At 31.7% G+C, this 14,052-nt stretch overlaps 1 protein-coding gene across 3 annotated transcripts in view; it reads right to left on the minus strand.

Annotated features, from left to right (window-relative positions):
- Window positions 1-1,637: 1,637 nt before the first annotated feature.
- The window catches only part of Lmbrd2 (LMBR1 domain containing 2), a 52,281-nt gene continuing 39,866 nt past the window's right edge, over window positions 1,638-14,052 (minus strand). Inside the window, exons 15-19 of one of the 3 annotated variants that reach the window (XM_078017438.1) lie at window positions 13,141-13,187; window positions 11,617-11,722; window positions 8,426-8,552; window positions 7,511-7,569; window positions 1,638-7,372 (exon numbers count right to left, since the gene is read on the minus strand). In XM_078017438.1, coding sequence (XP_077873564.1) covers window positions 7,548-7,569; window positions 8,426-8,552; window positions 11,617-11,722; window positions 13,141-13,187 — 302 coding nt within the window. In that variant the 3' untranslated portion in view covers window positions 1,638-7,372; window positions 7,511-7,547. Of the gene's footprint in view, window positions 7,373-7,510; window positions 7,570-8,425; window positions 8,553-11,616; window positions 12,766-13,140; window positions 13,188-14,052 lie in introns of those variants that run through there. The other 2 variants (XM_013358784.4, XM_078017441.1) reach the window with 2 other exon arrangements.

The raw sequence follows: 14,052 nt of genomic DNA on the forward strand, positions 1-14,052 counted from the left end.
GAGCCAAAATAATTCCCATGTGTAGGCTCTTACCCATCTTCTCTCAGCTGTATATATATATGTATATATATAAAATCTTTCCACATGATTTTTTGGTGGGTTTTTTTGTTTTATTTTGTTGTTGCTTTTAGTAGTACTGGGGATTGAACCCAGGGGCACTTTACCTCTGAGCTACATCTCCACATTTTAATTTTTTTATTTTGAGACAGGTCTTGCTAAATTTCTGAGGCTGATCTCAAACTTGCAATCCTTGTGCCTCAGCTCCCTGAGACAAAGGGATTTGAGGCATGCACCATGGGACCTGGCTGGAGTTAATTTCTGTGAAATGTGTAAGATTGGTGTCTAGATTAATTTTTTTGGCATGTAGATGTTCAGTTGTTTCAGCAACATTTGTTGAAAAGACTGTCTATTTTCTGTTGAATTCCCTCTGTTTCTTTGTTTACATTTCTGTGGATCCCTTTTCTGGGCTTTCCAGTCTATTCCATTGTTCTGTCTATTCTTTCACCAATTCCACAATGTCTTAATTACTATAGTATTACAGTTAGATTTGAAATTAGTCCTCTGATATAGTTGCTGTACTTTTAACAATGAGTTGACTCTTCTAGGTTTTTTTGCTCTCCAAATAAATTTCAGAATCAATTTGCCAATATCCCCAAAATAAGATTTTAAATTGGATTGCATTGAACTCACACCTTGATAATATGTGTGACCCAATGCATGAATGTGGACTATTTCTCATTTAGTTCTTTGATTTATTTTGTAGTTTTTCTCACAAAGATTTTGTACAGATTTTGTTAGATTTATTCCTGAGTACTGAATTGGGAGGGGGTACTAATTTAAATATTATTATTTTTAATTTCAATTTCCAATTATTTTAAATTTTGGTATTTACAAAGTAACCTGCTGTGTTTTCTTGATTAGGCTGGCTATGGTTTTATTACTTTTATCGATCTTTTCAAAGAGCCGGCTTTTTGTTTTGTTAACTTTTTTCTATTATTTTCCCATTCGCAATTTCATGGTTTCTACTTTACTTTTTATAATCACTTCTGTTTTAATTATAAACACATAATAAAGCAATGTGGAACTAAATTATATGTGTTTTTTTATCTTAAAATATTTCTAAAATTTGCTAATAAATTGTAAGGAACAAAAGATGCCTGAATCTACCTCAAAGAACTTAATCTCAAGTGAAGTAAAATCACAAATAATCAGCAAAATTCTTCATAACTTAGAGAAATGTTTATTTCATGCAAAGCTACATAATTTCCTATATTTTAACAACTAATCATATAAACATTTCAAAAATTCATTACATCACAATAAGTTACAATACTACAAAGTAGCTGCAAGTCAATAAATCTGTCAAATTCAAACTGAGAGAACATTATGCACAGATAAGGCCAATGATGCTAACTTACTTATAGATAGCACTTTGCAGCTTTTCCCAAATACATGTTTGAAATTGTACTGAGAATCTACACCTAAAGAGAAAAATAGTTCAATCTACAACCCACTGATCAGATAGGAAAACATCTGTCATTATATATCAGGTAATAATGACTGATTAAAATGAAATTTGGCATCATGCACCAAAATGAACACAGTGAATGAACATTTTGAAAAATCATAATCAAATGCACATTTAAGAAATTTATCTTTTATTTCATCTAATCAACTGAATTAGAAGAAGGCAAAATAACAAGCACGTTATTAATGCAACATGGAAATTAGCCTTTTGGTATACTTTGCTTGGATATTGGTATATACAAAAACATACTGAAGAGATTGTGGGAATATTTCAAATCCACATTAGAGTACTGAAGCTTAGAATTTATTATCCTAAGGAAAAGGGTCTGGTCAGAACTTATTTGAGAAATAGTTTTAGACATTTAAAAGCAAAACTACAATTACTTACAAAAACATTTATAAAAATTAAATACCATGAAGTAATAACATCAATATTAGAGCTCTTTTGTATTTTTCAATGCTATAATATATAAATATAAGTTAGGTTACAGTAATTTTAAAAGCAAGTCCACATATTCTCTACATTCTAAAATGAGAAAATCCTTCAAGTTGGTTTCAAAATATGGACAAAAACAAATCCATTGGATTGCTTTAACAAATAAATACACAGTCTCTTCCCTACAACTTAATATGCTAAGTAGGGAAGATGCTAGTCACCATTCTTGTGATAAATACAGCTGTAAGTATATAGGTTGATAAGATTTATGTCAATAATATCAACTCTAAATAGTGCTGTACAGTTTAATAAATTATGACTTTACATGTCTGCCACAGTAAGCCACTCTTTCTGTTCCTTTGCACCAAGTACAGTAAAATTTTCCTTTCACAAAATGATTTTAGATGAAGATAACCACAAAAGAAAAGGTTTTTTTTGGGGGGGGGTGCTAATTTTTCCCAAAGAATGTATTACAAACAAATGTCTTTTAGAACACCTTTGAAAAGAGAAAAATGCAAATAGTCTTTATTAAGAAATTTAAAATTATAGCAACACCTCAGTTTACCTCAATAGACAAATCTTTTGAAAATGGTGGGGGAAAATTTTTAGTTAAACCAGGCTAAGCACAAAAAGAATGTTCCCTTTGCAATAGAAAAAAATAGATCAGACTCATGTCTGTCCTGCTAAGGGAGATGACTCATAAGGCCTGATTCTAGGAGCTGGAGAAGTGGGTTACACTACCTAGTTTCCCAATCTTCTTGAAAAAGCCTCTGAGTTGAAGTACCCTACACAAAGGGGAATTCATACGGAAGATGCCTCTTATATTGTTTCAATTATCCTAAGGAAAGTTTTAATAATTTATATTATTTATGAATCACTTTTCATGAAAAAGGTCAAGGTTCTTAATGTTTTGGGATTTTTAAATTTGGAAATCCATTTCTTATGCTAAAACTTACTGAAAACAATTCATTTTACTGAAGTGCTCTCCTTGGTGACCTAACAGACAACACACTGAGCCAGAATACTTCACATTTACATCCAGATGTTGCTTAGCTATCTAGCAAAACCTGTTTCACTACTTTAAGTACAATACTGTTATTTCAAGTAGTGTGATTTGTAGTCAGAGTAGTTCCTTTTGAGTGTACTGCTCATCAAAACAAATTTACACAAAAACAAATAGAAGAAAAATCTGTCAACACACTGAAAGTCATACTGGAAAGAGGTCTCAGAAAGGAAGACATAAAAAATGAGAAAAGGAGGCAGAAAAGAAAGACAAAACCCTAAATACATTTACTTCTTAAAATTTAGGATTTAATATAATATGATCCATTATACTTTGGAGTTTAAGTATGCTAACATGTCTCAGGACAGATTTTGTCTCTTAGTGCAAAAATACACTTTCCCACTCAAATCACAAGTTTAACCTTACTAACCAGTGTGAATCGTAAAAGTTTATTTTTTTCTTTAATATAGTAATTAACATATCACAAGAACATTCTGTAAACTCATTAAAGGTATAAAAAATGAGGTGTGCTATTAAAGAAAAATGCAATTTTTTCTTTAATAGCACACCTCATTTTTTATATGAAACATACATTGACTTTTCCTTTACATTGATTTGGGTATACATTCTGCTTAAATTTTAGAACTGATGATCTAAACAAAAAGTAGAGGCCCAAAACAAATAGCTTGGCAGCATTTATTTCTGAATATTTGGATTATTGAATTGTTTGATTTATTCTTTTATAAATTGAAAACCTTTAATGTTTTGATTTAGCTATTACTACTTTTGTGAAGTGAGGGCCTTCTGTGTGATGCAATTATTGTAAAGCCCTTATTTTCATTTGGTAAGAGAGCCAATTTTAATAATTAGACTTTATCTCTTAAGAATATTTTTTTACAAAATTCTCTATTGATAACATGTTATTTAAGTAGTAAAAAGTTAATTAGTTAATTACAGGTGATTAAGTTAAAAGTTAATTATAGGTGATTCATGAAAATTACAGATTATAATTACTTTCTGCAATGGTTACTTTGAATTACTGGCTTGTAGAATAACCATACCTAATAACTATCTAAAAAAATAATAATAATTTAGAAAATTTTAAACAGATATTTATTAACATGTAAGAAAGACATCAAAAAGTAATTTCCAGAGGGCTGGGGATATGGCTCAGTGGTAAAGCACTTGACTGGTATGCATGAGGCACTGGGTTCCATCCCAGGATACTAAAAAAAAAAAAAAAAAAAAAAAAAGTAATTGCCAGAAATACTTTTTTCAAGAAGTGCATTTTGTATGTAAAGTAGATGAATTTGGTTGCAGTATTTTGCAACAGATGTCATTATATGTTAATAAGCTTCTCAAAATAGAAAAATGTGCCAGGCATGGTGATGCACACCTGTAAGAGGTGTGGGAGGGTTGGGAGGCTGAGACAGTAGAATCACAAGTTCAAAGCCAGTCTCACCAATGGTGAGGCACTAAGCAACTCACTAAGACTCTGTCTCTAAATAAAATACAAAATAGGGCTGGGGATGTGGCTCAGTGGTCAAGTACCCCTGAATTCAAACCTCAGTACCAAAAACAAAACAAAAAAATTTTTGCAAATACCAGGGGTTTTCTACACAAAGTGGTTTAAAACAATATTAACTTAGACCTCCAGAAAGAACTGAGTCTTTAGAGGTTAAATTATTGTCTTCTGAACTCAAATTTACCCAGCAAAAGTAACTTTTGTATATGATTGTATACAAAATCCTATAAGATAAATTCTGCTTTAAAATTTGAATACTCTGGATCACTAAAACAACCATGAATTATTTTGGAAATAATTCAAAAGTCATAATTGAATATATACCATCTGCAAAGTATATGTGAATACATATATGCTTCAATTATTATAATGATAAAAACTTAATAGTAAAGGAAAGAAGTAACATTCCTTTATATATAAGAATATATAAAGGAATGTTATAGGGTGCTATAAAAGATAGTATAATAGTAATTGGAAATTTTCTTTTTTGTTTCTACTTGTACAATAGCATCAGAATATCATGAAAAAACCTGATGAGAAACAACATTCTGCTAAGGAAAAATATTACAAAGTCAACCAAACACTAAATAATAAAACACAATTTTCATGGGACTTCTGATGAATTAGTCCAAAAAGTTTTTTTTTTTTTTTTCACTCTGTGGACTTGTGGTCTTCTGTGTAATAATGAGAAATCAGACCTCTCTCTGGGAAGATCATTTCTACCATGCAACACCTTCAAGCACCACTAGGAAAAATAACATAGCTAACAACTTGTTTTGTCTTTCTAAATTCCAGTGCATAATCATCAACTCAATTTCCTCACAACAGTTTTGTGAGGTAGATCTGTAGATAAACAGCAGTGTCATCTTCAATTGCAAATGAAGAAATTGAGGCACTGAAAGGTCACATGATCTGCCTAAGGTAAATTCTAAAATTACAAATGGTATTAAATTACTGCTTCTGGCCTACTGCTCTCAGACCACACAGCACAATAAAAGGTATAGGTGTCCTCCCCAGGCGTGATGGCTCCTGCCTGTAATCCCAGAGGCTCAGAAGACTGAGGCAAGAGGATCACAAGTTCAAAGCCAGCCTCAGCAATGGCGAGGCACTAAACAACTCAGTGAGACCCTGTCTCTACATAAAATACAAAATAGGGCTGGGGATGTGGCTCAGTGGTTAAATACCCCTGAGTTCAATTCCTGGTAACCCCTCCACCCAAAAAAAAAGGTATAGGTATCCTCAAATAAGCAGTCTCTATGACCTTCAATCAACAGTAAATATATCCACTGATAATTATTTTAAAGGGATCAAATATCAAAGATTATAAAAACACAAAGATTTAAAAAAATCAGATAATTAGGATGATGCACTATTTTTTTCAGTACCTGCATAGAACTGTCTTTAAAACATTACATGATAACACTCATTAAAGAGAGAAATGAAAATTTTAAATTTATGACTCAAGAAAAGATTAGCTTCAAGAAACATAGAGCACATTATTAGGATGACCATATAATTCATCTTCAAATGGACACAGCTGAGAGTGAAAGTAATAATTACAAGGATAATAGGTGTTAAACTGAAACTTGATCTGGGCAAGCTCAAGTATGGTCATCAAATATAGCATGGGATTTGAAATATTGTACAAATATTTCAGTGCCACAAAAATTTCTCTGCCAAGCATGTTACATTTAATCATGTTCACTTTGCATTAAAGCTGATGTTTTAAAATAAATATCTAATTTTGACTTAAACAAAAAGATTAAAACAAGCAATTGAAAATAATAAGCATGTTTAACCAACAAGTTATTATTTTACATTTTCATTCTAATTCAGTTTTCTGTTTTCTATAAACCACAATTTAAGTGCTAGCAATAAAAGCAAATGGATTCATTTCTTAATCTTTGAATAACCATATTTTTCTTTTTAAAAAGTGTAAACAGGCAACTTTAAATATGAGAGAATTTTTGGAACTCTTTGGTTATTAAAAAAATAAAACTATTTACCATTAATGCTTAGAATTTCTCCTTCAATGGAATAATCAACACTGAAATCAATATACTAAATGCTAAAAGTAAAAATTTCTCTCTTAAATGAAATTGTTTTACAGAGGAATACCAAAAGCATAAAAAATTCCATTTATTACAAGGACTGAAAGAATACTGTATTACTTGATTAGAGTATACATCCTAAAGACACTAATGCTATCAGTTGAATTATAATTTTAGTTTACATGCAAAAACCTCCACTAATTTACACACAGCCTTGAAAAAGAGCTTTTTTACATTCAGTTATGTCTGATAAGCAAGTCTTATTTTAAGACATAAGTTTTGAGAATATGGTTATTATCTGAGGTCTCCACTCATTTATATTTCTTTGGGAAATATAGGTTGAACATACTTTTTAGAAACAGCAAAAATATAATCACAATAATAAAAGTGTATAATATTATTTAGTATGATCTATGGCTTTCTTGGACCTTTAATATAACTCTCCTGAAAAAAAAAATAAACTGAAACAAACTGGATTACATGTTCTCAATATATACTGATCTTTATCATGAATTAAATCCTTCTATTGTGATCGTATTCCTAAGGCAGACACTTAGGGAATGGTGCAATAAATCCTAATAGAAAAGATGATACTATAACTCAGGGAACAATAAACTATTATTACTAAGATGTAATTAATTCTCAGTGCCTTTTTGTTGTTCTGACATTTCACTGAGAGTACAGAGGAAATTCTGTGGCACAGAGATGTTCATAAAGACTGAACTTATGTTTTGACCTTCATTAGTCATTGCATGAATTTTTCCAGACTTTAGACATCATCAAATATTATGCTAGAAGACATTGAGAGATATCGTCCACCAGGTTGATACCTAAAAGATGAACATAAAGAAATGATCTGAAGCATCAAAAATAATAAAGACAGAAAAATGAGAACACATTAAAAGGAACTGACTATATAATTGGTAAGCACCATAAAATCTATTCAGTAGCTGAAAGCAGGAACTTACCTTCCAAGTGTATTATCCAAAAGGACTTAATTATAAATCAACCAGCAACTGTCTTAGAGCTGTATAATACATACATGTAGATACATGTATGAAAGAGTGAAGGATATAAAAAAATGGGGAAGGGATGTAAGACACATCCAGGAAATTAATCAATTTCATAACCACTCTTAATTGTTGAATATATATAGAATATTCTAGGTTTTTTGCTATTTATAGGCAATATGGTAAATATCTTTATGCTTTTATTATTTTCTCATAGAATACTTGCTAATGGAACAGCTTCTAAAGTAAAAGTAGAGTTTGCTCTATTAGAGTTTGAATGCTTAACTTGACATTTAGGCAAATTACTACTATGCCTCTCTGGATTTAAATATAATTGGATTTTAAACTAAATATAAAATGTTAAAGTTCTTAGAATCGTGTCTGACATCAACACATAATCTTGCAGTTGTGGCTAAATATAATACGCTTAATACATAGAATTGTCAGGTATAGACATAATATTGCTATGATTATTTGCTATATATTTCAACTTTTCTTTCTTGTTTATAATACCACTTGTATACTTGTATTATATAAAAACACCAATTTACATTATCATTAATGAATACCTTAATGTTGTTTAATACATAACAGCATCAGAGGGTATAAAAAGGTTTCAAAGGTTACCAATATGCTTTTTATTAGTAGTAAAGATGTACTGTGTGAGTGTGTGTGTGTGTGTGTGTGTTGCTTAGTGTTAAAAAACAGGACCTCACACATATTAGGCAAGGGCCCTACCCAATGAGCTATGTCCCCAGCCCAATTTATATATCTTTTATGTTTATTTATTACTTGTTTTCAACTTTCTCAAATCCGTATGTTCCTAAAATTTCCGAGGAATGCTAGAGCCAAAAGGACTCAGCCAAAACTTACCTTCCTGATTCAGATTCAAGAGGATCATCAGTGAATGTTTCTGCATTAAAATCCAAAGGTTCTGCATCTTGGAGAAGTTCTATTCGGTCCCTTTCAGTTTTATTATTAGCTCTGGTATATTTGGATGCTGTTCAAAAGAAGAAAAAAATGTCTACTTCCCTATCACCTTTTAATTTGTGGGTTACAGTCTATAGACTCACAGAAAAAAAAAATCAAGATTATAAAGGAGCCAGATCTTGATTGTGAAAACAAATAACATAAGAAAAGATAACTAATGGTTCTTTAGAAATCAGATTAAAATTGCAAACAGTATAATAGAATGTAATAACAAAAATTTCTCCAGTCTTGTAGTTAGATCTAGCTGAGAGGCAGATCTGGTACAAAGACTTAAATAGTATGAATCAGAGTTACTAATAGGGAATTGTTCATTATTAAATCAAGTTTCAGTTGCTTTCATAATGAATCTCATTTTTTTGGCTGGACTTTACAAGATAATAAACTCATCCTTTTAAAGAAAGGCCTTAGTTTTTTGCCCATGAGGTAAGAGTATGGATGATACTGGCCAGCAAAAATAAAATCTGAGTTCCATATTTAACTCGAAATTTTCTAGTAACTGCATCAAAAAGTAAAAATACAAAGATAAAATGAACTTTAATATGTTTAATTTAATCCAATATATTCAAAATGTTATTAACGTGGGGCACCAGCCACATTGCAAGTATTCAATGGTTACATGTGGCTAATAGTTATCATACTAATCAGTACAAATCTAGAGAACTAACTCTTCCTTTTCTACATAAATGGATATTAATTAATTCCTTCCTTTCTTCCTTCCTTCCTTCCTTCCTTTCTGCAGGAAGCATTGTAGTATATCTTTATTTATTTATTTGAGGTGCTCAGAATGGAACCCAGGACTTCTTGCATGCCAGGCAGACACTCTTACCATTGAGCCTCACTCCCAGCCCATAGATGTGGATTTCCACATAACAACTTAAATTCTCACAATGTTGTTGTAAATTTAATCTAATCCAAATAGATTCAAAACAACTTCTAATATAGTTTATTTTTAAAACTTAAAGCACACTATCCATATTTTACATTTTTGTCATCTCAGACTCGGCTTTAAAGGGAAGTCTTTGTCATGTTTCTCACTCATTCATTCAGCAAATTATGGTTAAATACCACATTCCAGGTTTTTCTCTAGTTCATCTAAGGTTTTATGCCTCCCCTCCTCTTAACCATTCCCCCGTACTCCCAGATCTTTCCATTCTATAAACTTCTACTGAGTGGTAAGAGTTCAAAATTTCTTTACAGATTCCTCTATTTCCTAGCTTTAACCAAAACTCTAGCCCTCTCCTTCTTAATTCTACCCTATATATCATTTAAATAAACCCTTTTCTTTTTATCTTCAGGATCACTGCCTTATTTTAGGCCCTCCTTGTTTCTTAACTGCATTACTGTAACAGACTCCAAAAAGTTTTTTTATGGTTTTTCTTTTCTGAAAATTATGGCATCAAATTCATCTTTATCATGCTTCTTCCCAGATTAAAATCTTACCTTTAGGATAAAATCTAAACTTTTGAGCATGACAGTGTCTGTTCCCCCAACTATCTCTGTGGCTTTCTTTCTTATCAGCCAGCTTATGCTCAGGCTGCCATCACAGAAAAGACATGCACACTTCTAAAGGCTCTTTCATGTCACTATGTCTTGCACTCATTCTGATTAGAACACCGTTTACTTAGCTAAATACCATTCATTCCTCAATGTTCAAACAAATGTTTACAGAAATATTTTTGTATTACACAAATCCTTTCCCAAGACAGAACTTTTTTCCCATTTCCCTAGGTGGGTTCCTTCAGCACCAGGTGTGCACCCTTCAGTAATAACTCTCCTGACAAATCTAAATATTACAAATAGTCTATCATTAAAATGTTGCTGACATTCCCATTTGCCTCTTTTGTATAGTTTCCATCTGGAGAAATTCCCACACCCCCTCTGTTCATGCACATTATCCAATCTTTCTATTAGATATTTTAATGTACTAATTCATTCTACAGTCTAATAATTCCAACACGTGAGCTGCTTCTATGTCTAATTTGTTGCATATTTTATATTTTAAAGATGGCTAATATTTTCTTAGTTCCTTGTGTATTTCATAATTTTGGTTAAATGCCAGACATTTTGTATAAAAGAAGAAATTAAGATAAATAACTGTTATGTGCTCAGAATGGGTCATCTTAGTGTTGTAGGACTGAATCAATTTAATCTGTAGTTAATCTGGATTTGGACTTCATTGTTGCTTTAGTTCCCTTAAATCTCCACAGATTTCACATTTCTCCTGCAATGAACTGTCACTGCCTCACACCTGGGAGGGCCCCAAGTTGTTAGATGGTTTCTCTCAGTATTCTTTTCCACCTTCATATTTCAGCCACAGAGGGGGTTCTCCATTTTCTACTTCTCTAATAGTAGCCTAACGTTGCATAAAACTTGTTGGGCTCAGCTTTCCTGCTCAATCCTCAGTCTTAGGCAGATTTCTGTGCACTGAGGCCTCAGTGGTGGGGCTCCTTCAGCAACATCATCTCTCTCCCAGTGACAGACTTTGCCTTCTACACAGTACAAAGTCCTAGACAGAAATAGGTTTCTTGGCACCTTCCCAGGGGCAAATGGTTTCTGCCTTATGTCAGTACAGAGTCAGCGCTATGGGAAAGTTTCTTAACACATACCAGTGACTGATGGCTTCTACCTGGTATCAATTCTTTGCTAAATTATAAGCATCATGAGGACAAGAAATTTACCTTCTCTTTATCAGTGTATATATGGAAAGTACCCGAATACAAGAGTCAGCCAATAAACAATTGTAAAACCAGCTGAATACCCACATCTACAAAAAAAAAGTCAAGGTAAATAATACAAACAAGTACCTGCCTAACACATTGAACAAGTGCTTTTATATTTAGGTTAGTATACTTATAGTATTCATTTGATGTCTTAATTTCTCCTTTTCTACCAAAATGCACATTTGAGTTTACCCTTCCTTGTATATACTAAAGAATGTGAAAAAGGAAAGTCACTGCAGATGCATGTTTACAATTCTACAGAGACATTTCTGGAGGGGAATCCTAACTATCAGTCTCTATGCAAGTAAGCACAAGAAAAATATTTTAAAGCAAACTAGAAAACAAACTACTTACACCAATTGGTATTGATATCTGAGAAATTTGACTCTTTTGGGTCAGGATGAACATTTCTGTTTCTAGTGGAATCTTCTCTATTATGTCCATAACGTTCTTTCCATTCCTAGAAAAGAAACATATATTAATATATAACAAAAGAACAGAGAATATTTCATCAGTGTCAAAAGTCTACATGCAGGGTAATACAACAATCATTTTCTCTCAGAAATTTATTAGTAATAGTATAATTGCCATAGTGCCTTTAAAAATCAGATACTAAGCACCAGTGTTTGCCTAGCATGCACAGTGCCCTGAGTTCAATCCTCAGTACCTTAAAAAAAAAAGCCAATGTTTTTATCTTCACATGATTTATTAAAACTAGCCTCTATAAACTTTAATCTTTTATTTTCAGAGACACAAACAAAGGTTTATTTAGGAAAACAGAGACACGTTAAAGGAAGAATGTAGGCCATCTCCAGAGGGAGATACAGCCTATAAACTTTAATTCTTAATGAAAACATTTAAAGACACTTGCCAGCTATGATTATGTTAAACTTTTATTCTAACTAAAATTTGAAACAGTGTTCCAATAAACTTGTGGACTATAGAAAAACTATAAAATTATGTGATTAAGATACTAATAAAAATTTCTTTCAAATTCACTAAAATGCTAGAGACCTGAAGTAATTTTTGATAGCATAATTAAAGTTGATTCACACAGAATTGTGAGTTATATGTAGTAAAGTCACATTAACTGAGATTCTATTAATTAAATTCTTAGAATTGAAATGGCTATTCAAGATCACCTGATTCAACCTTCCATGTAATGCAGGGACTCATTGTAAAATATCCATACCAGATGCTTTTTAGCTCTTCAACTAGATAATATCATTTTCTATGTTTGAGCAGCCTATTACAATTTTGGTAAATTGTAGAAGTCAGAAATTCTCATAGAGAAGTGAAATCTACTTCCTGTACCTTCTACTCTTTGATTCTAGTACTCTTCTACTCTTCTGAAATAAAAAACAAGTCTCCCCTTCACATGACATACACTAAAATATATCAGCATAAACACAACCAATTATTAAAAATTTGTGGAAACCATGAATAGATTTTCTCAGTTTTTGTATTTTCATTCTAGGAGAAGGTCTGTTTCCTCAGCAAATACTAAAGAAAAAATTAAGGAGGAAAAGAATTAATGCATTATTACAAAAATGTAACAATTTTAAAGTAATCCAAACCACTTTATTAGGAAGACTACATGAATTCACTCATTCACTCAACAAATATTTACTAACTACATGCCTTAGATGAGAAACTGCTTGATGCTGAATAAGAAATAATTTATTACTAATGATATTTTAGAACAAGTCTGACAGGAAACCTAGCATGTATATGTAAAAGTAATAAAATTCTCCTCCTTTAACAACACATCCTATGCCATATTCCCGCTGCTCTTCTGTCTTCAGCTAATTATTACAATTCTTACAATATTTCACATTAATCAATAGGTTATAACAATGTAATAAATATTGTACTTACTCTTCTTCGATTTTCACCTTCTTCTTGCCTTTGCCTTTTTCTCTTTTCTGGAGATAGAAAAAGAGCCTCAAATTTGGTATAATATGGTTTAATCAGACATACAGTAAAATGAAGTAAAGATATCAGTCTATGACCAATATTTCTTTTAAATAACTACAAAATCAAACGTAATAAGTCATTTTTAGAAAGGACTTGAGAAGTAACCTAACCACACAGGGCTCATTTTCTTTATATTTGGTGAAGATGGCCATGTAGTCTCTGTCAAATAGCTTTAGTGAAGGAAAACACTTCTTCCTCATGATGACCTGAAGTTTGTTTCTCTGTAACTTTTTTCTTTTTTAGTCCCATCTTCTAAACTAAGTTCATATTTCTGTTCTTTCTGTATAGGTGTTTTTCTCTTGTTACTCTTTTCAGGTTATACACTCACCCTTTTGGGTCCCAATCTCCCTTAGAATATGCTCTAAAAGTATAAAATTCTGACTATCCTCTTAACATTTTCCAATTCATCAATCTTATTTGTAAAAATCTTACTCAGGACTGGATATGATATGCCAGATGAGTTCTAATTAATGCAGAAAGCATTATATCAATTAGACATTCCCTTCTTTTAAAGCACGTGAAGGCTATGCAAGCTAATTTTGGAGTATATCTAAGAACCAACGTTCTAGAGTCTATGCTTTTCCCACTTTCTCATCATCATCTGAACATCAGTAAACTTAATACTTTCAATTTTGAGAATAGGTTGCTATATATATTCTATCAGTACTAACATTCTCACATTAATAATCATTATATTGTTTAAAAAAATACTCTTGGTTGAATTATTTCCCAAGTAGTTATCAAACTGATAGTTTTTTAAATAAATGAATTTTATACTTGCATAGACCTTGGCAAATATGTTTCAAGGCAAAT

This window comes from Ictidomys tridecemlineatus, chromosome 1, assembly GCF_052094955.1.
Source record: "Ictidomys tridecemlineatus isolate mIctTri1 chromosome 1, mIctTri1.hap1, whole genome shotgun sequence".
Classification (NCBI taxonomy): Eukaryota; Metazoa; Chordata; class Mammalia; order Rodentia; family Sciuridae; genus Ictidomys; species Ictidomys tridecemlineatus.